General features: G+C 33.7%; 3 protein-coding genes across 6 annotated transcripts; 1 reads left to right on the top strand and 2 right to left on the bottom strand.

The window, feature by feature from the left end:
* The first annotated feature begins 152 nt into the window (after positions 1-152).
* On the top strand, positions 153-6,003 carry LOC110817353 (uncharacterized). The gene is made up of 8 exons (XM_022045852.2): positions 153-480; positions 585-640; positions 921-980; positions 1,060-1,137; positions 1,930-2,059; positions 4,281-4,333; positions 5,185-5,364; positions 5,619-6,003. Exons 1-8 carry the CDS (start codon positions 153-155, stop codon positions 5,766-5,768), a joined length of 1,035 nt encoding a protein of 344 aa, XP_021901544.2. The 3' UTR covers positions 5,769-6,003.
* Positions 6,004-6,211: 208 nt separating this feature from the next.
* LOC110817351 (ribonuclease H2 subunit B) lies at positions 6,212-11,108 on the bottom strand. 3 transcript variants are annotated; one of them, XM_022045848.2, is made up of 11 exons: positions 10,610-11,108; positions 9,864-10,037; positions 9,715-9,774; positions 9,441-9,542; positions 8,622-8,698; positions 8,198-8,321; positions 7,427-7,491; positions 7,109-7,178; positions 6,778-6,853; positions 6,559-6,664; positions 6,212-6,478 (listed from the first exon to the last, which is right to left on the bottom strand). In XM_022045848.2, exons 2-11 carry the CDS (start codon positions 9,910-9,912, stop codon positions 6,359-6,361), a joined length of 849 nt encoding a protein of 282 aa, XP_021901540.1. In that variant the 5' UTR covers positions 9,913-10,037; positions 10,610-11,108; the 3' UTR covers positions 6,212-6,358. The 3 variants fall into 3 exon arrangements, with proteins under 3 accessions (XP_021901540.1, XP_021901539.1, XP_021901541.1); XM_022045847.2 differs by having other exon boundaries at positions 9,864-10,057; XM_022045849.2 differs by having other exon boundaries at positions 6,559-6,652; positions 9,864-10,057; positions 10,610-11,107.
* Positions 11,109-15,477: 4,369 nt separating this feature from the next.
* On the bottom strand, positions 15,478-25,104 carry LOC110817350 (CTP synthase family protein). 2 transcript variants are annotated; one of them, XM_088213668.1, is made up of 22 exons: positions 24,886-25,104; positions 24,515-24,678; positions 24,057-24,136; positions 23,719-23,805; positions 23,586-23,636; positions 23,365-23,482; positions 23,191-23,247; positions 23,032-23,096; positions 22,851-22,952; positions 22,701-22,751; positions 22,523-22,585; positions 22,385-22,431; positions 22,198-22,267; positions 22,049-22,111; positions 17,798-17,887; positions 17,666-17,704; positions 17,341-17,568; positions 17,132-17,217; positions 16,872-16,920; positions 16,709-16,789; positions 16,493-16,586; positions 15,478-16,089 (listed from the first exon to the last, which is right to left on the bottom strand). In XM_088213668.1, the coding sequence occupies exons 2-22, from the start codon at positions 24,630-24,632 to the stop codon at positions 15,905-15,907; spliced, it is 1,824 nt and encodes a 607-aa protein (XP_088069794.1). In that variant the 5' UTR covers positions 24,633-24,678; positions 24,886-25,104; the 3' UTR covers positions 15,478-15,904. The 2 variants fall into 2 exon arrangements, with proteins under 2 accessions (XP_088069794.1, XP_088069795.1); XM_088213669.1 differs by having other exon boundaries at positions 22,851-22,934; positions 24,886-25,102.
* Positions 25,105-25,390: the final 286 nt, after the last annotated feature.

Raw genomic sequence — 25,390 nt, forward strand, 5'->3', positions numbered from 1 at the left:
AACCAGGGGTGAGGATGGACTATGGAGGAATGGAGACAAGAGAGTAAAGACGAAGATAAGGCTTCAACTTCTTTTTATCCTATTAATGTTTACAGATGTAAACAATCAACAGAAGGGAAGGCCCATCTAAAGGCTGTATTTGGATTTAGAAGATGGCTTTGCTGGTGGTGGCGCCAAGAAATTTGCTAGCAGTAGCAGGTGGTGTGAAATGGCATCCATATCAGTGGCGAAACCAAGGCAGAAAGAATGCCTTCATCTTCCTCTCATCCCTTGGACTGTTTCCAAAACCCTTTGTCAATAAGTTATCTCATCTAAAATCTAAGTCAATTTGTTCATGTCTTAGAAATGAAAATGCAAAAATGGATTCTGAGGAGGATGAAGAAGAGGAGTTCCGGGTACTGATAGCCGTAAGCAGCAAATATAATGACATAATGATTGTGGATACACCTACTTCTAGGTTTCTTCTCCTCGACTCTACTCGTATGCTCTCTCTTCTCAGTTTATCTTTTTATCTTCACGATTAAATCCTTGCCATCTATATTGTAATTATTCAGCACTTGCTTCTGAACTTCATCTTGATGCAGACAACGTCCACAGCGTTGTTAATAAGGGTGGTGAGAAATGGACTGGATCCTACTGGGTATCTCCATTTTCCTCCTTCAATTTGTCAAGTTCTCTTTTTTTCTTTTTTCTTTTTTTAAATTATTGTCCCATAGATGTTCCTTCTTACCCTTCTCAGCACATGGAAACTTTCCCATTATTTCCAGTTTTCTGTTTTAAGCAACCTATGCACTTTTTATACCTCATTTTTCAGAGTTTCTGCTTTTAATCACGACAAATTCCATTCCAGTTTGGACTATGGATGGCGACCTAACTGCTGTATCTAGTCTATTTGATTTTTTTCCACTTTTATATTGCAGGATGAGTTTGCGAGTTTACCAGCTATTGTTCCACAAGGTCCAATTGCAATCTATGGCTTGGTAAAGTACCTGATTTTGCCATCATGATTCACGTGCCTACCTTCTTTACACGTCAAGGCAATCTTTTTGTATCTTTCAGGGTGGTGGAACTGCAGCGCATCTAATACTTGAATCCTGGCCCTCGTTGCAGCTTGAAGGCTGGGAGATTGATGAAATTGTGAGGAATATTTATATATCTTTCTGTGACAACTTTTGGAAATCAAATGAATTTCTATTCATGCTAGCCATTGTCTTAAATTTATTTTTTTCCCTTTAGTTCATGTTTGTGAGATTTTGTAGTCTCGACTCTTGTTGATCATACAGGCATAAACTGCTATTTACACGTAGTTTCATCTAAATATATAAAACTTTGGAGAATTCATAGATTAGGGAAGCCAAACATGAAAAGTTTGCATAGTTCTTTGGAAATTAAGATGTCAGAACTGTAGGTAGGGAGGCCTTTGGGACCTTTAAATGAATAAATCAGGTTGCATTGTTCTAACACGATTCTTCATCACTAAGGCATATAAATCTCCTATTAAATGAGGTATTGAATGTTCTGCAAACCCCAATTTATCCCATGAAAATGTAACCTACACACTTGTTTTTTTGGAGAATACCATATCTGAGGATATTTGGTCTTATCTGGATGAAAGGAAAAGCATCATAACATTGAGATGCAAACTTCCTCTTGTTGATGCTATGTTCGGTTAGTCAATGGAAAAGAAAAGAATAGAAATATTTTGAACTTTATTGTCCTAATATTGGAAATTATCCTCTTCTGATTGCCAACAATGCAGAGGTGTGATGACAAGATCCTCTTAGTACCATAAATATGTGATGATTCTTAAAAATGTTAACCGTACTAAAATATTTCTTCATTGTGAAATCATATATAAATTAATGAGTATCCTATTGCATTTGGATTTCCTGGTGGCCGGATCCTTACAAGATGTTTAATGCGTGCTAGTTGATTGACAAAGCAAGAGAATATCTAGGACTATCAGATCTTGAGAGGCTCACTCAGGCTGGAGGTAGACTTCTTGTTCGTATTGATGACGCTCTTTCTCCTTTGGAAGATGTTTCTACCAAATATGCTGGTGAGATACCCTTCAAATCTTTTATATGTGCATGTTTCCTTTGCTGATTATTTATTTAAAAAAAAAGTCTCCTCTTCTGATTATCACGTACGCACAATCATTTGTTCTGACTTCCACTCTTGCTGGGAGAGGGGAGCTGTTCTACATTTTTCCTTTTATAGTGATATATGTTCTCCTAGTGGTCATGCTAATCTCTGCACAAAGAAAGTTCTTGGTGATTAAGAGGACAATCAAAGAAAGTTTTTGACTGTTCTTGGAATTCTAGGAACATGACTGATTTGAGGAAGAAGAAAATAACTAGTCTTTTCTGAAAATCAAGAATAATTTGACTTGTCCTCAAACAATAAAGATAAAACTAATGAGTGGTCTGTTTGTCTCAAAAAAAAAAACTAATGAGTGATCTGACGATTCAAAGTGGTTGGAGTATCAAGGAGTAACGGTCAAGTTATTTCTTGATACTTGGTGCATCAGGTGCCTAGGTTCGGTTGCTTTTGAACCCCCTCTCCAATAACAATCTTGGATGAGTTGGAACATAAGAAATTGGAGGAATGTTAATCCTAGTACTTGGTTCACTAAACCACCTTTGATCTACTTTTTGCTTACGTTGAACTTGATCTTGGTTTGAAATTGTGTTGGTTCATCTAGTTCGATCACTGAGGTGAAAGAACCAGGCATTTGGAGAAGAAAAGAACTTGAGATTTGGGATTTAGAGTTGAGAGAGGACTCTTTGCTGCCTCTGGTTCTAGAACTAGAGCTATATGCATATGTTTGCGTGTGTGTGTGTGTATATATACAGAGAGAGAGAGAGAGAGAGAGAAGGAACTTCGATCACAGACCTGCATTGAACGAAGGCTTGTTGCCTCTGGTTCTGGATTTGAAACTTGCTTGAACTCTGTAGGAATTGTGAAACAGAGGAGAAGATGCTGCATTTGGGGAAGAAAAGATGAGAGGTTATTATTTGTGGTGACGAAGAAAGTTGTAGACATTGATGAGAGAAGAGCAGAGGTATATTTTGTCAGATTTTCTGCTTCTGGGAAGAAGATGATCAAGAAGGCGGCTGAAGAGGGTAGAGCCAAGATAAAGGTATAAGGTTGTCTTAGTGTACTCTGAAGTCTGGAGAAAGAAAGTTTAAGATCTGTTGAAGATGAAGAGTCAACTTTTTTTTTAAGAATTGCAGCAGGATATTAACTTTAACCTTGTAATTGGGAGTTAATTAGTTGTTCGAAATTTGGAAAAGATAATTTTCGGGTAATTAAATTCTAAATGTATGCTGGTTGTTGGCAATTGTTTGAGAATTAACTAGTAGTTGGAAATTGTAAAAAAATTAGTTGTTAGCAGACTTAAATTCTAAGCAGTAATATTAGTCCTTGGAGATTCTCTTATGCAACTTCTAAAGGTTAAAATTCTAAATGTTAATAGTAGTTATTGAAATTTGTTTCAGAGATGAGAAAATTCTAATCCTAAACTGCAAATGTTGAACTTATTGAACTTAATAAATGGTTCAATTGAATTTCGAACCAAAACACTATACCAATTGTTAAGGTACCCACTTGAACTCAAAATTTACATCTAGTGAATTATGCCCATACTTTGCACTGCTAGCTGGATGAAACACTTCGCAAGTATCTATGCTTTTGACAGTCGGAATCTTCACTTTCCTTATAAAGGAAAATAGCTCCTTTTTTTTTTCCGTTTAACAGGCACCCCTTGTTAGGAAGTAAAACTATCTTTTGTATTATTTCTAATTGATTTGTTTGCTTTTTAAATACAGGCACCATTTTAATCTTTGGTTATAGTATTTTTTTCTTTTTTTTAATTCCTCAAAGGGTGGAAAAGCCCTTCTTGGACATGACTATAGTAGTTCCTAACAACAGCATAATGTCCAATTTGAATTATTTTTGTTACTCTTAGGCTGAGTCTGTTACTATAGTTCTACCAAAATACAAGCAAAATGTTTCATTTTCCTCATTTGGAGGAAACACAAACTATGTTCAAACCTCACACCTCTCTGTGCAAAGAATGGAGCCCTTACCACTGGCTACCATCCTGAATGTGTTGGTTGCAGTGACTTTACAGAGACAGGATGGAGTTCTTATTTTTCATTTTATTTGACATCTATTATTCACTGTATTTTCAAATATCGTAATATTTCACCTATCCATGTTCATGTTGAACTTCTTACCTATCATTTTACTAATTTGTGCGAACATATAACATTCAGGGATTATCATTGACTTGTTTTCAAATGGCAAGGTTTTGACTGAACTGCAAGAGGTATGTACATATGTTTTAACTGATCCTTGGTGCCCAAGGTGCTTAGCTGCTCATCATGAATTCTTTGATCACTTTTTCAATTTTGAATGTTTTGCTGCATATCTTGGGCTTTTAAGACTTTGTTACTTGTGTTGGTTTCCAGTGTTAGAGCGATTGTAGAAAGTGCATTCTTACCGAAGTTGAAAATTTTGAGGCCGAGTTTTTATGCTGAAATGATAAAGCATCTAGAATTGGACCGTTGATTATGTTCCTCTCTTCCTGTACTATATGTGATCATTTGATATCAGTAAAACTTAAGATAATTTTAGATATTGATGTCCACATAACCAGGTCTTACTAGTTTTTTACTATCATAAAAGTTCCTTCAGTTGCTCTATACATGGATATGCTTTTTATGGACTGAACTTTTTGACTTCTTTGAGGTAAGGGCATATGGGGATAGGCCATTTCTTAATCCTTAGAAAAATTTCTGTTTCCTTAAACATAACCTATTATAGGATTAGAAAATTTAATTTATATAAAGAAGTAGCATATCAGATGGTAGGATGAAATTAAGGAACCAAATGAGAATATTTTCCCTAGAGGATAATGGATTTGCATGTTCGTGGTTGGTAGAGGAGGTATTCCTTGAAAATGTAGCAAACAGCAGATTGGAAGTGCCATCTTCTCTTCTACTTAGTAGGTAGTTTCCTGGTTATTGTAAAAGGATTGGAACGTTTAGAAAACTCCTTGCTCATTAATAGAAGTTATGCAATCGGTTTCATTTTCTTATTAGAGAAACAAAAAAAAAAAAAAAGCATTTAGTATGTCAACTTTAACTGCAGTTTATAGTTGATCTTTATCATTTTCAGGTAGCAACTTGGTTTGACTTGAGCAAGAGATTAATGCCCAACGGCCGTCTTATGGTGAATTGTGGTGATATTGATGGAGCATCTGATGCTATAGATGGAAAGCCTCAGTTAAAATTACCTGATGCCACTTGGGTACAAAATTCTACTGTCAAGGCATTATCTCAAGCATTTCCTCTACAAGTATGGCTTTCCTTAATCTTACTCTTCCGACAGCAGCACTCTTTTGGGAAAATTGCTAGTTTGAACTGTCAATTTCCTGGCCATGATTTTAACTTTTCACTTTATTGTCCTTCAAAAAAATGCTGGGCCTTGAAGATAGACACTTTATTATAAATGAGCACTAGTTTTTGGTGAAAAATCATGCATGGTTTGATAATTTCAGTAGCATGCCTAAGAAGAAAGGAAGCTGATAGTTGGCAATTTTGTGGAGACAGGTAAGCTGGAAGAGAATGCCTGAAAGTCAAGGTCAAAATTTTCTTGCACTGACGGGAGGTTTCCCAGATCTGGCCTCATGGTCTGCTGCAGTCCCAAGTTGTTTAAGTGAATCTGTGAAGCAATGGAAGCCTTGTGAGCCCCTTCCATGAACAAATGCATTCATCTCTTCATTTGAATTTCACCTTGTTGGGTTCTTCATTAAATACACAAGATAAGCCACCATAAAGATCACTGCAATCCTTTAATTTTTTGGGGTCACTTTCTTTTTTTCACTTGCAAAGAAAAAAAAAATTATCATAAAAAATGTTTTCAATATAGTTTTATATTAGTAAAATAGCAAGGTACAATGAACAATTTATGAATAAGTCTTTTTTACTTTTTTCATTCTCTTTTCTTCCATTTGAGAAAACCTAAATATTAAAAATATAATAATAAATAAATAACGTAATAATATCAAACATAATAACAAAATTTGGAGAGGTTTTTGTGTGCTCTGAGTGCATTACGCCCCATTTATGATTGGGCCAAATAAGCTTCTTTACCATGTGAGATCAGCTTTTGTTTTTCAGTAAACAAAATAAAAGAAGAATCATTCACAATCAGAGTGCTTTAAATCGTTTATGGTCCATGAATATATAACAATCTTCACAAACTTTGATACTATGGCTTTTAACAACCACCAAGGCAGAGCACAAAATTTAACAAATCAAATTCAACATTTTAAGAAAGATGGTTCGGTTCAGCCTGCTCTTTTTGAAGCTCTGAAGAACATTTCTTTTATGTTCCGTGATTCTGTCTCCACTTTTGCCTTTTTACTCTGCTTTACACTTCTTGTGATCCTTCTATCATTGCTCTTTTCCTGATAAACAAGCAGAAAATATCAAACATAATGAATTACAAGCATCAGGAATCCTTACACCCCAAAGAACTAATGTATACCTTAACATGATTCGGTAACTCCATGTTACTCTCCCTGCTAGCTGCAATAACTTCCGAATGAGATGCTCTCCTAGCAACCTCTGCAGAATCTAACCTGCACCAATACCTTCACTATGTTATTACTATGCTTACAGAATAAGTTTGACCAGCATTCCTAATTTCAAATATCAAGAAAGAAATCATCTTTCATCTAATCAGGAACGAGTTTCAGGACAATACTTCAAATGATCACATAAAAGCTTCAACCAAGGCTCAGCTCTCAAGTACTCCCCTACTATTGATATTGCATCTGCCACTGTACAAACAGAACAGTATAAGAATAAAGAGCACAATGCTTTATATAGATTTTTGAACCACAGGAGAGATTTCATGGGGCATAAGAAAATATGATCATTTTACTTTTCTTCTTACTAAGAATACTCCATATACATGATAGATATGATCATTTACACATGCATATGGAAGCAAACACTATCTTCTACTTGTATATCTGTGTAACCATGTATGCTTGAAATCAAAAGGCTATGGTCATTTCTCAAGAATACATTACATGTGTCCTTCTCATCCTGAGCAGCATAGTTCCGATCCAGTGCTGGTAGAGTCTGTTTTAATTGGCATACCTGCAGTCCATACTCAAAAGATGAGAGACATTAAAGATTTGTATCTTACAAGGAAATAACATTATAAAGGCATCTCCACAGAAATATACAAGAAAAGAATGAGGCACATGCAATTAACAGATGAGAATGCAGTATGGAAATACAGGTTATGTCACAAAGTGAACACGGATACAAAATTAAGAAACAGAATGGCATTCAAACTTCATGAACTAGAAAAAGGAAAATAATATTAATCAGAGAAAGCAAACCTTATAGTACAGCCAAGCTAAAACCTTTGAGTCATCAAGCCTGTAGAACTTTGTTGATCCAATTTCTGCAAAGAGAAAAAATATTGAAGGATGGAAAACACAGACAGTGTTAAGCAACTATAACATTTAGTGCCCAACTTTTCTGGTTTCAAATGATCGATACAGCATACAAAAATTTTATCTTCAAAGAAAGAAAACATTTCGATATATTATTCTCTGAAAATTTCTTCTTATTTCATATGATGGTTACACAATACAAAAATTCCAACATCCTCTCTCTAAAAGTTTGTGTCAATAGCATGTCTCTAGTTTCCGTATGCATCAACTTATCAATCCGGCGTGCATTGCCTATCCTCAGTCTTGCATCGGACTATAAATATTGGAGAAGATTTTACCACCACACATACATATAGTTTTTTTTTTCTTTTTTTTTCTATGGTGTAAAACACCTAAATGCAGTTGACAGAATCAGTATGCATTATCAAATTGTAAAGTCAAAAGAATATATCCATCCTCAACATTATCAAGATATTTTGTTTACAAGACAAAAATGACTCGGAGAATTATCAAAATCTCCTAGCTGAATGATGCAAGTACAAATAGATACCGTATGGACCACAGATTATTACCTTTTATATAACAAGAAAACTGGCATATTAAGATTGTATGATATTAGAAAAGACCATAGCTCAGAACATAATGCGAGCTAAATAACATATCTTAGCATCTTTGTAATCACGTTTTTGCATATGAAAATAGGTTGTAGATGACCTCTAACTTCACAGACAATGTGCATGAAGTTCTCCACAAGAGATAATAAATCTTGATATCCAGGATAGCCAGGAACAAAGATTATCTCATCTAATTGCCTGAACTTCCCAGGATCTTCCACTTTCTGCATCAATTTCAAATTTACATCCTCAACAAGAAGAAAACACAATAATTCCAGATTTAACAGGAAAAGGAAATGTATAAGTTTGAGATATATATGTATATACACATATGAATACCAGTCATTTTCCTTTTTTTGAAACAAAGATTGAAGCAAAATATAAATGAAAATTTAATTACATTTTTCTACCGTAAGATTTAAGAAAAATATGAAAGTTAAAATTAATTGAAATTGCAATAAGAAACATTATTGAGAATTTTGTTATTAGTCCTTGTGCAGGGAATTAAACATCAAAGATTTCACCTTCATTCTTGCTTCTTCGAAGATAGGCAACATAACAAAAATAGGATCAATGGGAGTAGCCATATATAAGCGGCCATCTGCTCATAGGAAAAAGGAGAAGAAATACAAATCCAGTCAACTTGACTGCTTGATACAGGAAATTAGTTATTGAAAAGATTATGAAAACATATAATCACAACATTGAATATCAATGATAAGGATAAAGGATTTGAAATATGTAACTAACATGTGTAAAATAGCTACAGTTTCAATCTTTTTTCTTTTTAGAGAAGTAAAAGTATTTAACAATGGCTCCAAGAGGGGATGAAATCAGGAGTCTAACACATTAGGGTTTACTATGGTTGGTTTGGAGACTGAGAGAGTAGAATAGAAGAAGTAATGAGGGAGAAAAGTGAAGAATTTAGAGAATTGCAGAAGAGAGGGACGAGCAGAGGAGACAGTAAAGAGAAAAATTTAGGATTCTGGATAATTCTCATTAGCATACTGCTGCATAACAACCTACTGTTAGTATTAATCACATGTACGAAAAGGACAACGCTACAATATAGCTTGACACCAGCTAGCCTTAGGAATATTCTAACATATACAAGATACAAATCAAAACAAAAAAATAACAAACGGAAAATTACTAACAGAAATTGCGTAACCTACCAATAACCATAGCTAATTAAGTCAGAAATTGAGTACCAGTTGTATATGTGACTACAAATGCATACTCACGACTATATCCAAAGTAAATATACCTCATGACACCAAACAATGTTGGACATTGATACACAGACATAGTTAACAGTAAACAACCATGTAATCAACATCTACCTTCACAAATATAATCGCCTAAAAACCAAGACCGATAAGATTCCTTAAACCAGTGAAGTTCTTGAAGCACCCCATTAACAAAGAGATAACGAGTTGCATTCCCTGTTAAACAAATGAAAACATTTATTACATAACTAGACCATATCGAACAATAAACTTTGAGTATAAAAAATTGTATTAAAATACTAAACAAGAGATAGTGCAAAACTCAGATTAGAATATTGTGGCAACCAATCATATGTAGCACTTGTGTTAGAAATCCCAGATTAAATACCTGATTTGGGATGTCGAAGCAACAGAAAACGTCCAAGATTACTTCCAATTACCCCTGGATCTGTGATGTAAAAAGCAAAAGTTGGATTGAAGAAATATAGTTGCAGCAAAAACAAGTAGATAAGTAAGATAGAGTGTATCACAACACACCTGGAGCAATGAGAACCCTAGTTTCATCAACATCCTGGCACCAAGACATAAGGACGTTATTTATTTTTTATTATATTTATTTTGCGATCAGCTATTTGAATCTTCTATTGAACTGCTTTTGATCCCTCTCCCAGAGCTTCCCCTCCTTTCTTTATGGGCGTCCAGAAATGTCAACTGCAGTGGAGAAAAGATATCTGGATGCCAGGTATACAAACAAAAACGTTTTATTTTTTCTTTTTTAGCCTAAGAAAATTAAAATGCCGGCAGATGTCATTTAGGATATGTAAGAAAGAAAATCTGCACTCATCTTTAACTATAATATATTCGTACGTTGAAATGACACACCGACGTGAAAGAAAGCATACAAACTAAAAAGATTGAAGCTTGTTAAACGTGGCTGGAAGGGAAAAATTCATTTTGCAGAACTCAAACACAAAGAACTCATCGTTACCCAAACAAAGTTCTCAAGAACCCCATAAAGCAAAAAACTTAATTAAACAAATACGCCGAATTAATCCCATTCCGATCAAGTACAAGACTTTTTGTTGATGAAATGATAAATTATAAAAAAAAAAAAAAACTTGAAGATACCAAGATTAAGTGTGGGCTATCATCCCATGCGAGAAGCAAAGACAAAGATAAGCCAATGCAATATCTACCTTAATAAATTTAAGTTCAAATTATGTACATGAGCTGGAAACAAGGAACGTTGAACCTAGAAAAAACACAGTCGAAAAGGAAATCACCAGAATACAAGCAGCCACCATCCACATTTATAACTCGAGAAGGCGGAACATCAATGATTTTAGTTTCCCCCAATTGCTGCTGCTCTGGTTTTGCAGTGCTGCTTTTCGACCTTTACTGGGTCTGGAGAGCGATTTATGAGCGTGGATTTAGTCCTGAAAAGCATCAAACAGTAGCATTGAGGAACAACGCAGATGTCTCCTCTTTCTACCACTGCAGCTTCAAAGGCCACCAAGATAATCTCTGCGTTCACTCTCTCCGCCAATTCTACAGAGAATGCGACATATAGAGCACTATAGATTCCAGCTTTAGCAATGCTGCCGTAATCTTCCGGAGCTGCAACCTTTACCCGCGTAAACCAATGTTGAAACGTCTGCTGAGTTGCTGGAAAGGAACGGGATGGCGAATCTGGATACGCTTTGCTGAGTTTAAGAACTACGGCCCTGGCGCAAACACGAGCAGGAGATTGCAGTGGCCTGATTATAGTTTGATGAATGTTTCACAGGCTACGAATTTTACTATGTATAATTTCATGTTGGGCCGTGTTTGGTTGTCCGGCTGAGCATCGGCCCGGATTAACACCGGTTTAGATCGGTCCAAATAATAAAAATCTTTGACTAAAAATTGAACCGGTATAACATCAGTCCGAACCAAATTGGATGGAATATTTTTTTGTTCACTTTGCGAACCAAAAGTGATTCATAAAATATAATTTTTTAAATATATGGTTTATATATTAATATTTTAGTTTTTAATGTTAAAAAAGGATATATGTAAATATATATGTTTTGTGTATTTAATATTTTATAATCTATATAATTTATATATATTTTAATTTTTAATATTAAAAATATTAATCAATTTTTAAATCAATTAAATTTGAACTCAAATGGACTAAAATTTTAAATTTAAAAATTTTTGGACTGAATATTAGGTTGAATATTATTCAGCTTACATAAGAATTCACTTTACAAATGAATTCATTTTTACAAATGCAAAACTCTCTTTAGAATTTTTTTATTCTTTCTTACAATGTCTAAAAAAAGTAAATAAAAACATTAATAATATTCTCTATTGACGAATAGATAGAAAGGTAAAATAATTACAAGATTTTTACTATTGAAGAGTGGATTACAAGTTGAATCATTAGATGATTCAAAAAATCAAGGCTCACGAAAAATAAGAGAACTCTTTAGCTTAAAAATTTTAAATTTTCACTTAAACGATGTTTTAAATATGATAGTGAAATCTTTTATATTTCTAATTAAAATATTTGATTAAGACAAAAAAAAAATAAACATTGTGTGTATTAAATGTGTGCATATTGCATAAAACTCCGTGTCTACATGGATTAGGTCGTAGTCAATATGATCTTCCAATACTTCATCACATGCTTTATCACATATTTCAAAATATGAGCTACTAACTTTATTTTTATAAATAAAAAAAAAAACTAGTTTTAGGCCTAAACTTTCTTCCATCCTCACATTTAGAAAACCTTTTATTTGAAAGTACTTTTTTAAAAAAATGGATTAAAAAGTAATTTAAAAATATCCAAAAATAATCAAAACGGAAATTCTTGAGCCTTTAAATCATGAATCACCTTTACATATGTAAGCTATCTTTTTTATCGTACTTGAGTATTCATACCTTCTTTCTTTTATTTTATTATTTATTTGAAATTTTTATGTTCTTTGTTACTCTTTCAAAAGATCACTATACTACACACTTCAAAAACTTTTGAAATATTTGTTAAAAGAATCAATGATTGTTATTCATCGAGATCAATATAATTTTTTTAATATAAGTAAATCAAAAAATTGAATTAGAGTTTTAAGAAGAAAGGTAGGCACACAGGTGAATCCTTCCAACTACATGTTGTACATTACTCATAACACACATCATTGAAGAGAAAAAACATGGGTCAAGGATAATTAATTATACCATATATAGACTCTCATAAAATAATGAGAATGATATTCTTATCATTATTATTATCATTATTATTATTATTTGTTAGATAGAAGAATAATCCTATTAGTTGATTTATAATCTTATTTTGGATTGTTATAAAAAAATATTTGGAAATTGCCTATTACTATAATTTTAGCGATCTTCAGAATTATATTTTTAATACAATGATAAGTGTGATAATTTATTTTCTTAGTCAATTATTTAGGAACTAGTTTATTAACCATGGGTGACACAATGCTTGGTTAGTGGGTACCACTTCATTCGTATATTTTTTTAGCATAATGCTATAGTTCAAGAATGATCTAGGGCCATTTGGAAGTCGTGTAGAGTTTAGAAGTAGTGTGTAGAACACAAATACATGTTATTTTTAATTGTAACACTTCCATCCCAAAGAGGCATAATGTTACTAATAGGTAGACACAACTCGATTTCCCACAAAAAGAGAATCTTTCTGCTCTGCATAAACTGTAGGATAACATGGTGAGTATTCCCAAAAATAGGTGGAGTTTTAAAGGACCTTGCAAAATGTAAGCATGAATTGTTCAAAGTTGGTATCCTTGTTTCTTGATAAGGCAAAGTGCTTGTGCCTTATGAGTATTGTTATTTTTTCCAAGAGCACAAATTGCATGACTATTTAGCACTAGAAAGAAATAACATAGTTAGTCCTTTAAAAGTGATTGATTATAGATAGATCTTGTAAAATACAAGTGCACACCTTCTAGAGAAGGTACCACTTATTTCCCTATTGGGCACAGTATGTGTGATTTATGGTTTTATTAATTTTTCCACATATCACTAGTTGCACAACCACATAGCAAAGATGTCATGGGAGACTCTTCGAGATGTGGATAAAGATACATAAAAAGTAAGTGCAAGACGTCTAAATGTTGAAGAAAATATAATAACTTTTTTATTTTGATCAATATCACAAACTTATTTTCAAGTAATGATACCTTTTGAGTTGTTGAGTTAGTATGAAAGACTTGATTAAATAAAGATGAGCAAACCAAAAAAAAAAAAAAAGCACTAAGGAGAAGACAAACATTAAAGAACAAAGTGTAAATTATTTAAGATTGTTTATCTTCATTTTAAAATTAAAGATCACATAGTTTAAGACTCAAAAAGTTTTTCTTTGAAAATCTCTTCCATAAAAGTTCTCTTTAAAATGCAAATGTTTTAAAAGATAAATTATCAACATTTTTGAAGAGATTGGATTTGAGAAATATGATTTTTAAGATCATTTTTGAAATAAAATTTATACGATTAGATGAATTTAAAAGAAAAAAAATTTATGATTTTATATATGTGTGTGATAATAAATGTGATCCAAAAAATCATCTCCATACGCATAAAGGATATCACCCTGACAAGCTGATGTAACCTCAAGTTCAGTAGAATACAACTCAAAACATATAAAAAGTTACGTTTTTAATGTTACATGTGATCGATTATGTATTTATATTATATCTTAATACGAATCATACTGTTTTTGAATCAAAATATCATTTTAAAAATTAAAAGTATAGAAAATATAATTTAGATATATCACATAAAATAATATATTGATGGCATAAAATAATATTCAGTCCAAACAAATTTTTCAGAGTTAATTGAGTTTTTAAAGTTAACTTATCAATTATACAAAATATATTAAACATAATTTCCGACGCATTTAGGTAAAATTCTGCAGCATCTTTTTGGAGATCAAACTAATTTGAAAATTCTCTCTAACGAATGTTTTAATATTCTTACTTATAATACTATCTCCAGCTAAATTCAGAAAAATAAAGAACATCAAGCATAAATGTGTATTTCATTAAGGAAAATATTTTTCTTTCTTTTAAGTCTTCGTCAAACCCCTAATTGCATCATTCACTTGCATGTCTTCTCTTGATGAGTAAAAGTTATAAAGTTTTTATTCTTATTTTTTGAATTGTAAGAAAAGTTTGTAGAAATTTTTTATAAATTGTGTCAAGAGAACATATGAGATATGTGAGATTGACACCTTGATAGACAAATTCTAATATTAATTGGAATAAGAGTGATAGATAAACTTAACACGTTAATCAACAAGCTTCAGTATCCAGTAGAACACAAATAATAGGTGAATTTGACACCTTAGTAGATAAACTGTAGTATTTAGTAGAACATGTAAATAGTAGTATTTGAGGTAATACAAAGTGACTAGTGAGCTAAACACCATAACCAATTAGTTTGTTATAATAATTCAAAAAAAGTAATGAAAACTCGACGTGAGAAAGAGAACATAAGCACAGTAGTGTAACTTAACCTCTATAAGAAAAAAGTTTATACTTTCTCCTCTTTACTTTACATTTTTATCTATTTTTACACAATATTACATAGACCCACACTGCATTGATCGCATAAACTCTCTCCACCATACTCACTGATGTTTATCACCATCCATGTGTACTTAATTAACATAAATAAGCTTCACAAGATCTTGTTCATTTCAATGCAAATTGAATATTGAAGATATATAAATTTCAAGTAACTTGTCTACCATAGTTTAAAAATTGTGTAAAAAAGAGTTAGAAAATCTATTCAAAATTTTTGAAAAGTTAATAACCCAATTCACCCCCCTCTCTTCCCCCCGGGTTGTCCTAGACATTCGAGCCAACATAAGAAATGATAAATTCTTTCTGCACAAGAAACAGGGATGATTGTTTTAAGTAAGGATCATCTGATTATTCATTTTCTAAATTCCTATGCAGAAGTGTTACCTTCAGGACTACATATATGCTACTACTGCAATTGAAAATTTTGAGAAGATGATCCTTAGGTATGATATATATGCTAACACAAAGAAATGAAAATAAACACATTTAAAAGAACATAGAAGTTGGGTAAATTAAAAATTCACACCTCGGTCAGGTAAAGTGAATCAGTCTTCCAGCTATACTGCTTGGACAAAGTCCCTCACATAAAATAGTCGTACAGCATTTTGTTGATGAAATAACACAAGATTAACAATCAGAAGAAAAAAACAAAAAACAAAAAACAAAACAAGCCCTAACCTTAAGCAGGAAACCATAAAGAAACTGAAAAATTTACAGCCAACCTCAACTGTTTCTCCTAACAGCACCAAGTGAAAAACGCAAGGGCAACAGAAGGGCATTGTACAGGTACCAAAATATTACAGGCTTCCCATTTTAAAATATTGGGATCACCTATTTTTCCTCCAAAGCTGTAACATATACCCGCAATCAAATGCCTATACAAACCTCCAATCCCTCTAATACAGTCAACAAAACTCCTTTGCCAAAATCCATGTTAGTACAAGATAAGAAGAACAAAAACCTTCAAGAGTACACTCCGTTGCAATAGCTGTATACACCGTCACATCTGATACTTGCGTGCTTCTTCACATTGCCATTCCGATATACTTTCTCCCTAGTACCATTGCTAATTGGACGAGGGACATTCTCTTGGCATCTGCACCCTTGTAGAACAGCTTCTAATTCGCCAGACGCTGCTGCTATTAGGCCTGAAACGAACAGCACCATCTTACTTCAAACAAAAGTTATTCACAGCTGTCAGAATATCAACAAATACTACCAGCTATTGGCTTATTGAATCAAATCAGGTTAAGCAAAAGAGGATTTTAGAGGGCTAAGATGGACTTGAGACTTTGATTATACGTATAATATATGCAAATATCTTTAGAATATATGTGATATATACATGTAAAATAAATTTGCATATTTACGAGTCAAACTGAGCTGAGCTTTGCCTGAGCCAAACCCAGACTATTGCCGGAAATGTTTGATCCTTATCCCAGCCACTCAATATAGTTTCTCAAATGAGGGAGTCCCACTAAGACTTGCAAATGAATCTTCAGCTTCAATCAAGGAATAAATAAGAAAAAAGAAAAAGAGAGAGACAGTTACCTAAGAACAGAGCAGAAGGTTTTCGCGGTCTTGATTTAAATTCAGGATGAAATTGGACACCAATATAGTATGGATGGTTGGGAAGCTCAACAATCTGCAACATAAGCAGGACAGTGTTTTGTCACCAAATAATAATGATGATAATCATAACAATAACAATAACAATAGTATGTTATGCTAATAGGAGACAATATCATAGGTGAGAAAAGTACAGACCTCCATGCGCTGACCAGTTTCATCCTTGCCGGTGAAAGAGAGGCCAGCACCCTCCAGGCGTGAAATCATACTAGGATTCACCTGATAACAGAAAATTTTAGTCATAAGAGAAAAAGCTACATAATGTTAGGAGACAATTATTTGCATCTCAATCTCTCTTTACCTCATATCTATGTCGATGTCGCTCATCAATGAAGCTTCTATTTCCATATCTAACAGAAAGCAGAGCAAGCAAGTTTATCAATTTTAGATTCATTCGTCAACTATACTAGTAGCTACTTCTCTTTTTGCATGTAAATGTTCCATGCAAAACCATGTTTTCCCAAATCATTTTGTTCTCTTGATACTACATAATTGTAGGTAATGTTATATGGCCCGATAGAACAAAAATGAAGAGACTTGCATGTAGTTCACATCACTTACAATTTTGCAGACTTGCAATCTTTGACTTGGAAATATGTTCTTCTTGACCCTAAGCGCATTGTTCCCCCCATATGGGTCTTTGAACCCTGTTCAAGTATTAATTATGTAAACCAGGAAAAATGAAATTTGATTCATTTGAAGTAGAAATAGAGAATAGAGAACCATATTTCATTGGGAATTTTTTTTTGAAAAGGAACACAAACACAAACCTCAGGCATAAATATAACACATGGATTTCTAGTATTAGAATCAAATTCAGTGCTATTGGCATCTCTCAGACCAAGAACAGATTGTGCAAACTCAATGACTGCAATTTGCATTCCAAGGCAAATCCCAAGGAATGCAATTCTATTTTCCCTTGCATACTTTGCTGCTAGAATTTTCCCTTGCACCCCTCTGTCCCCAAATCCTCCTGGAACAAGAACACCATCTGCACCCTGACAATAGAAGCTAGTTAGAAAAATGGGAGAAATTCAAGACCCTCATTAGGCTATATTGATCATAACTTTGTTTCAAAAGGTAAGAACTACAAACCTTCAACAACTTCCATGCAGCCTTAAAAGCATCTGGATTCTGTGCAAGGAGGTCTATTTGGTTATGATGTTAAAAAAGATACTAAAGACAGAACTTATATATGTAAAAATTGACAGTGATTTTAATAACAACCTCCTTTTCAGTTGCAAATTCAAGATCACCAGCTGGAACCCAATCAATAATAAGTTTCTTGCGGCAAGCAACAGAAGCATGCAAGAGCGCCTGCAAGTGGAACAAAAAGTTTTATCCGAGTACCAATAGATATCTTGCTTCCATTCTTAAACACACTGTAGATTAGCTGAATCTTAGAAGTTATATTGACAACTGTGTATTAGCTGAATCCTCAGAGCTAGTTATGTAATCTTAAAATCAATAAGGCTATAAGCTTTGTTCAGCAATATGATTATAAGTATAGTCTCATGGGTATAGAAAGCACTACATGATACCAGAGCATGATCCCCTCAGTTAGTCACATCCTCAAGGGTTTGAAGCCACAAGTAATCCTGCATTTTGAACATGTCTAAGAGGGAGAAGTTCATGTCCACTAAAAACTGGATGGTGGCAGAATGACTAAACCCTTCAAAGATAATCTTCCTCTTCAAACTATTCGTGATCATCATTTTCACCTTCTTGCAAAACTTCATCCCCCTTGCAAACCAACCCCCCCCCCCCCCCCCCCCCCAACAAACAGAAAAAAGCATTATATATTATACATTCATCTTTTCCACAACCCTTTGCTTTCCTTGAAGTGTCAGGTTAGGAAGGAATTAGGAATTTTCTCTCTCTAAAGGTAACATCTATACTAACCACATCTTAACAAAATTTGATGAAAGCATGAAGATCCTACAAGTGTGGTTTACTGAGGTATCTTTTATTTTTCAAAAAAAAAAAAACGTGTGGTTTGTTTAGATAAGCTCACAGGAAAACTGTTGATATAGCTGATAACACTACCTAGCCAAGTGCCAGTCCCAGACACAACTTCTTCAGAATTAGTTAATAAGTGTCCTGCTCCCACTAGTATTCTTAACTCCAATTCTCTTGAAAGTTGCCTTGATCTCCCAATTTCCATTCAGAAAAGAGTTATGTAAACTACTGCTTGTCTCCAGCTTTGTGTCCTATGGTTGCTATCTCCTTCCTAGGTAAAACTCTTTTTGTCCTTGTCCATTCTCTATTTTGCAGGGACGAGCAAACACATAATGGTCACTAGATGGAAGGCGGCATGGTTCAAGAGATGAAAGCTTTAGCAAAAAAATGGAACTTGGGAGCTTATTACAATTCCATCGAATAAGAAACTAGTAGAGCACAAATGGTGGAAGCAAATGGATTTAATCAGACTTATGGAATAAATTATCAAGGAACATTGCACCAGTTGAAAAAGATAAACATTATCTGAATCCTCGTATGATCTTATTAAAGAATTTTTGTGGGAGTTGCAATAGTTTGATTTGAACAATACATTGCTAAATGAAAGTCAGGTAAGTCTATATGTAGATTCCACCAATATTTTCTTGTCAAATCACTGAAATGAAGGTTTTCTGATACAGGAAATATTGTTTCCACGTGTTTAGCTAAGCCATAAAAGCTTACAGTTATTGGCAAAATGTGGATCACCCTATGTTCATCAAATACCACAATGCTAAGATCACTATGCATATTATTTATGTTGATGGCATAGTTTTGATAGGGACATAAGCCAGAAGAGATGACTAGCTTGAAGAAGTATTTTGCTACTCAAGTTTAAATTAAGGACTTCGAGAAATTATGGTACTTCGTAGGATAGTGGTTGTCATGTAAACAAATGTTTTTTTATATTCCAGAGAAAAATGTCCTTTATTTACTAGAAGAAACTCGATTGTTGGAATATAAACTCGTTGATTCATCCATTGTAGGTATCACAAATGAGGAAGGATGTGTGGAAATGGTTAATACTTGTTAGTATCAGGCACTAGTTGGATATAGATTGCTTCAGTTTGGTTTATGTCCTATATCCATACCATACTACTAAATTTGGTTTCTAAAAGATTTGAAGCAAACCAAATCGTTTTACTGTAAAAACTAAACTAACCAAAATAATTAAGTTCAGTTTATGTATTAAAACTTATAAAACTTCTGCTATGCAATATTAACTACATTCTAAATTCATAGAAATGTACCTTAGAACAATAGTTCTCAACATTAAGTAACTTATATATACAGTTTAGCAAAAAAAAAAAAGGAAAGAAAGAAGTTAAATATACATCTTTTTCTAGGTATTTAAACAGTTTATCATATATGCTAGTGGAGTGACTATTTATAATACCAGGATAGATATTTTTAGTAATTCAATAGCTTATTATCCTATTTCTAATTATATATATATGACGTGAATTTTGGTTTGATTTGGTTTAAAGATTTTCCAACTCAAGTTTCTGGTTTGTCTCCAATCCCAATCAAAATTTTCAGCGTCAAAAACAAACCAAATAAAATCATTTTGGTGGTTCAGTTTAGTTTTCCGTTTGTGTCAAATAATTTATAGTTTGAAAACTCATTTATCTCTCACAAACACGTCTACGTATAACATACATTGTTAATACAGTAAGTCAATTTCTGTCTGGATGTCATCTTCCACATCCTCCCAGCAATGACACTAGAGATTTGTGAACTTCTGTCGCTTAAAAAACTGATTCAAGATCTACAGCTACATGAAATAAAGTTTCTGATTTTGTATTGTGATAAAAAATAGTTAAATCTCAAGTATTAATTAGGGTTGACTCCAAATGTCTCTTCATAGTTGAGTTAGAAGGTGTCTATTACCGAAAGAAACTCAACTCAGAATAGGTGATTATGAGCAACTTTTTATTTTAGAAAATAGGAAGTTATATGTTTGGATAAAAATGTTTATTATAAAAGGTAACCACTTGATAATTTTTTAAAAGAAAATGGATATACGAGGAAAGTAAGGTAGTTGAACATGTAAACAAGATAAGCACTTTAAACAGACTCAAAAAGATTTAGCTGGAGGGTCCTATCTCTTTTTCATTTTAAGAAAGAACTCATAAACATGGATTGTGCTTAATTTAGTTTTAAACGAAAGTGGAAAAATAAATACATAAATAACCAGACCAAAAAAATTGAACTGAAAAATTAGCTCAAAACTTTCGTTTTAATTTAAATCTCAATTAACCAAACAAAACAAACATGCTAATAACTTATCCGACAATGCTTTAACAAATAATTTCCCATTCATTTCATAATTATATTAGTTAAAATAAGATAAGAATGAAAAGATTGCAAATAGAATAATATCCACAAGCCTATTCTATGCTCTGAACTCTTTCTCCTTTCCTTTCATTTTTTATTCTTGCTCCTTTCCTCTTCTCTAAATGTTACACCCCAAAAACCTTGTGCTGCTATCACCATCCTGCTGCATGGCTTGTCACCTGGTCTCCCTTGTTGCAGCCAATATACAGTGACCACTCAACACCATGAGCTTCACTCATCCTCTCTCTTTTTCTCTCTCTCCTAAACTCACATTTCTTCGTAGTTCCTTTCTATTTTTTTTCTTCTTTTTACCATCCAAACTATTAGTTAACTGAATCTTCTCATTAATCAATTAATTTGGTTTCATTTTGCTTGGGCTGTTTAATAGCTAAATTGTTAGTTCAGTTAGTTAGCAGTACTACTAGTGTAGTCAAACAAAATCATGCCTACCCTTACTCCCTCCCTGCTCCCAAAAGCCTGAATCCTGAATTCACAGAACTTGCTTGGAAATAGTTCATGATATATGTACAGAAAAATTGTTCCCATCCGCATTCAGGAAATAATATCACTGATAACTGTATTCATGCATGTAAGAAATATATTAAATAAAAGTACTAAAACCTTAGGAGGCATTTTCTAGAAGAATTTTGCACCAAACTGTGAACAGAGACTACAAGCCTAATGAGCTCAAAATTTAGGAAGCAATTACGAAAGAAAGGACTTGAAGTCATAACTAAACCTTCTATATTGCTTATGAAATTTTCAGTCCATGCAGTGACATCAAAGAGATGATTTTAAGTTATAACTAATTCTACTCATCAATTGAACATATAGCAAACAAAGAAAAGAAAATCAAAGCATCAATAGAACCAAATCAAAAATGGAAGAAATTAATATGCATCCGCTGAAAAGCAGAGGAACAGGTATCACAAAAGCATAACTCTCTACATGTAATGCCTCGAAACTGAGAAATTCATTCACAAGTCCCAAATGCACACACATGCACACAGCATGATGCCTTAGTGTCACAAAAGAACCCCATATTTAGAATTCATCTCAAAAGAGGGCATCAGATCAAGAGCGCATTCATTTCTAGTTTATGTTTAATTTGAACTTAGAAGAGATGTTAACTTTTCAATTTACCTTGATTACGGAGAGATAGGAATCTGAAAGGCCCGTATACTTCCCAACCATGGCAATTCTAACCTGCAGCAGAGGGAAATACAAAGATGAGACTCTCCCAGAAATTAGGAAGAGATTTAGATCTGAATTTGGAATATCTAGCAACCAACCGGCACATGTAATGTGTCACATATTTTAGCCCTTGATATCCATTCTCCCAAGGAAGGCTCCTTAGAAGTACTGCATCAAATAAAATATGTCATAAGCACTGCAAATATGAACTAATGTTGGAAGGATATGAAATGGCAGGATAATCCAGCCCAAGAAAAAAATGAGAATCGAGCATATGGAACACACTCTAGAAGGTTCAACACTCTGAAAATAGCTTCATGAGCCTTCTGTTCCTAATCAACAAGAAAAAGAACATATCCATTTGCTTATTCGATAAATATGAAAAAAAGAAATACAAATTCAATAATACAGAACGCTTCTTACTTTCAAAAGCAAAGGAATGTGCCAGATATTAGGAACATCATAGAGCGTGAAGATATTTTCTTTCTGGAAATAAGTTGTTTAAGCAGATTAGTAACCAAGAAAAAAAATAGAGCTCGAAAAATCATAGATATTTTATTGATATGCATGCATAACAAGTGCATCAGTCTTGACCACATACTGGAACATGGCAAAACTGAGCGAGTTTCCCCTTTACACTCTCATCCAGTGCCTGCAAAGCAAGTACATATTTACAACCCCAAACTAGAGTGATAAAACTTGTGTCCTGCCTATGACTTTCTGTACTACAGAGAAATAGATAATGACATACTGTTGTGCTTCGGCAAGCTAAGATGTGCGGTGTCAAACCCAGGCCTCGGAGTCCTCGAACACTGTGCTGGGTTGGTTTTGTTTTCTGCACATGATAAATGTACTGAAAAGTGTGTTTGATGAAACTAATTTTAGTCCTCATAATTGAAAGTTGGCTTAAGAAAACTAATTTTACAAAATACCTGTTCGCCAACAACATTTAATACAGGCACAAGGCTGACATGAATCAAGCAAAAGTTGCCAGGACCTGAAATGATATGTGCCAAGGAAACGAGTCAATAAGGTGGAAATTCAAAGGATTTACATTTTTGCAAGACAAGGCTTGGTAGACAACATCTCACCTACACGGTAGGAGAATTGCCCCAGAGCCTCAATAAATGGCATGGACTCAATATCGCCTGTACACAGGAAGATTTTGCTTTCAACATGAAAAAGAGAAAACAAAGCTCATGCCTCGTGCTAAGAATTTTGTCAACTATTCCAACAGTTCTTTGACCAAGAAGAAAAAAGCATACCTACAGTTCCACCCAATTCTATGACACAGACATCAGCTGGACCTGCCATCCCATCCACAGGTACCACAGCCACGCGCTCAATCCACTCTTGAATCGCATCTGTAATGTGAGGAACAACCTACAGACGCAAGAACATGAATACTGCACATGGTCCACAAACCTAAAAGCTAATGTATGCAGTAGCAGAAAAAGAAATGATGAATGCAGGGAAAAAAAGAAACCTGAACAGTTTTTCCCAAATAATCTCCTTTTCTCTCTTTCTCAAGCACATACTGCCATTCAAGAAGTGGATACACTAGTGAGTAGATACAATTAAAAGAAAAATGAAAAGGAATGCAAATGCGATCAACATACCTGATAAATCTTTCCTGTAGTAATGTTATTATCACGGGTCAGCTTGATATCTAGAAACCGTTCATAATTTCCCAGGTCAAGGTCCACCTTTGTACAGAAAAACAAAATTTGATAGTAAGACTACAAATTTTCCTTTTCTTTTTTTCTTTTTAATTCACTGCGTCCTTTTCTTTTTCCTTTCCCAAAAACTCCTGGCATCCATGCGAGAGCATGAGATTCAGTAAAAAAATTTGGGAGATGAAGAGGCAAAGGGAATACAGAAAGGGAATGTCATCTGGCGTTCAGAAAAGATTTGGTAAGAAGACACATAAGATGAAGTTAAATTAAAATGTTTATACCTCGCCACCATCATCTAACACGAACACCTCACCATGCTCGAAAGGGGACATGGTTCCAGCATCAGTATTTAAATAAGGGTCTGTGAATTGGCAAGGAAAGGAAGTTTGTCAGGACGACAAAATGAACAATGCTATTAATTTATTCCCCTGATTTTGAAGGGTAAAAACATTAGATGCGACATTGACAATCTCTTGCAACCAAAAACACAAGGCCCCAGCATTTAGTTAGTCTAGAAACAGGGAAAATTCATAAAGAAAACCAGAAAAGGAAAAAAAAAAAAAAAAAAGCAAAATCCCCATCTGAACTTGTAGGAAGGCAATAGTCTGAAAGTCGGGGATATTTTTTCTTCTCTTCCTCTGTTCAATCGGAAGTAACAAAAACATCCATAACTTTTTCATAGGTGAAGAAACAAAAACAGAAAAGAGAATTCATAAAGAAGGAAGGAAGGATAAGAGACCAATTTTGATAGAGGTAACACGGAGGCCACAAGCCTTGAGAAGAAGGCCGATGCTGCTTGCAGTGACTCCTTTGCCGAGTCCACTCACCACTCCTCCGGTGACTAGAACGTACTTCATTTCCTTTACTTGCTTGTATTTGAAACAATCCAAAGGAATATTTTGACTGCATTTGAAAAGGAGACCGTCATTTCAACGAACAGTAGAAAAAGAAAAGAGAGCAAAACAGAGCAATACGAGATCAGCTTCAAGTATTTGAAGAAGAAGAAAGAAGAAGTATCAGAAGAAGAAGAATGGTAACAACAAGTATTTGAAGGTTAATTGAGGGGTGAGAAGAGAATGAAAAGAGAAACTAGTTTGGATAGGATCCTACCTGCAACTTGTATTGTATCAGGTGAAGGAAGAAGAGAGAGAAGGAGAAGCAATGAGATTTGGTAAGGGAGCATTTACGGGTATTTATAAGCATACAACATGTATGATGCCTCCACTTCCTCCTCCTTCAACAAGTCCCCACTGTATTTTCTTCCTCCCTTTTTTTTAAAATAAATTATTAACAGAAAAACGCCTCTAACAGGACGAGCTCCATTAAACCAACTGGTAGCACCTCAAGAACAAGGTTGCAGTAACCTTTATTTTATTTTATTCATTAAAAAATTAAACACTGTTGAGATTGACTAGGAAAATTGTTAGAATAAAAATGCATATATTTAAATAATTAAAACAGTACTTATATATCAATAAAAAATTTATATTTATTAGTTACTAATAATATCTAAAAAACAATTTAACTATGTAAACTACTTAAATCCACACGAAACCCATCACCCATTTTGGGCATATTTATTTAGGAGATATATATATATATGTATAATATTTTT

Source organism: Carica papaya, chromosome 2 (assembly GCF_054855325.1).
Source record: "Carica papaya isolate Zhongbai chromosome 2, ASM5485532v1, whole genome shotgun sequence".
NCBI lineage: Eukaryota > Viridiplantae > Streptophyta > Magnoliopsida > Brassicales > Caricaceae > Carica > Carica papaya.

Coding starts and splice junctions, on each gene's coding strand:
- LOC110817353 (XM_022045852.2), top strand. CDS start 153: ATGGCTTTGCTGGTGGTGGCGCCAAGAAATTTGCTAGCAGTAGCAGGT. Junction 641..920: donor AATGGACTGGATCCTACTGG/GTATCTCCATTT, acceptor TTTATATTGCAG/GATGAGTTTGCGAGTTTACC. Junction 981..1,059: donor CAATTGCAATCTATGGCTTG/GTAAAGTACCTG, acceptor TGTATCTTTCAG/GGTGGTGGAACTGCAGCGCA.
- LOC110817351 (XM_022045848.2), bottom strand. CDS start 9,912: ATGTCTTGGTGCCAGGATGTTGATGAAACTAGGGTTCTCATTGCTCCA. Junction 8,322..8,621: donor TCGAAGAAGCAAGAATGAAG/GTGAAATCTTTG, acceptor AAATTGATGCAG/AAAGTGGAAGATCCTGGGAA. Junction 7,179..7,426: donor TAGCTTGGCTGTACTATAAG/GTTTGCTTTCTC, acceptor TATGGACTGCAG/GTATGCCAATTAAAACAGAC.
- LOC110817350 (XM_088213668.1), bottom strand. CDS start 24,632: ATGAAGTACGTTCTAGTCACCGGAGGAGTGGTGAGTGGACTCGGCAAA. Junction 22,432..22,522: donor ACATTCCTTTGCTTTTGAAA/GTAAGAAGCGTT, acceptor CTTGTTGATTAG/GAACAGAAGGCTCATGAAGC. Junction 22,112..22,197: donor GTGACACATTACATGTGCCG/GTTGGTTGCTAG, acceptor CCTCTGCTGCAG/GTTAGAATTGCCATGGTTGG.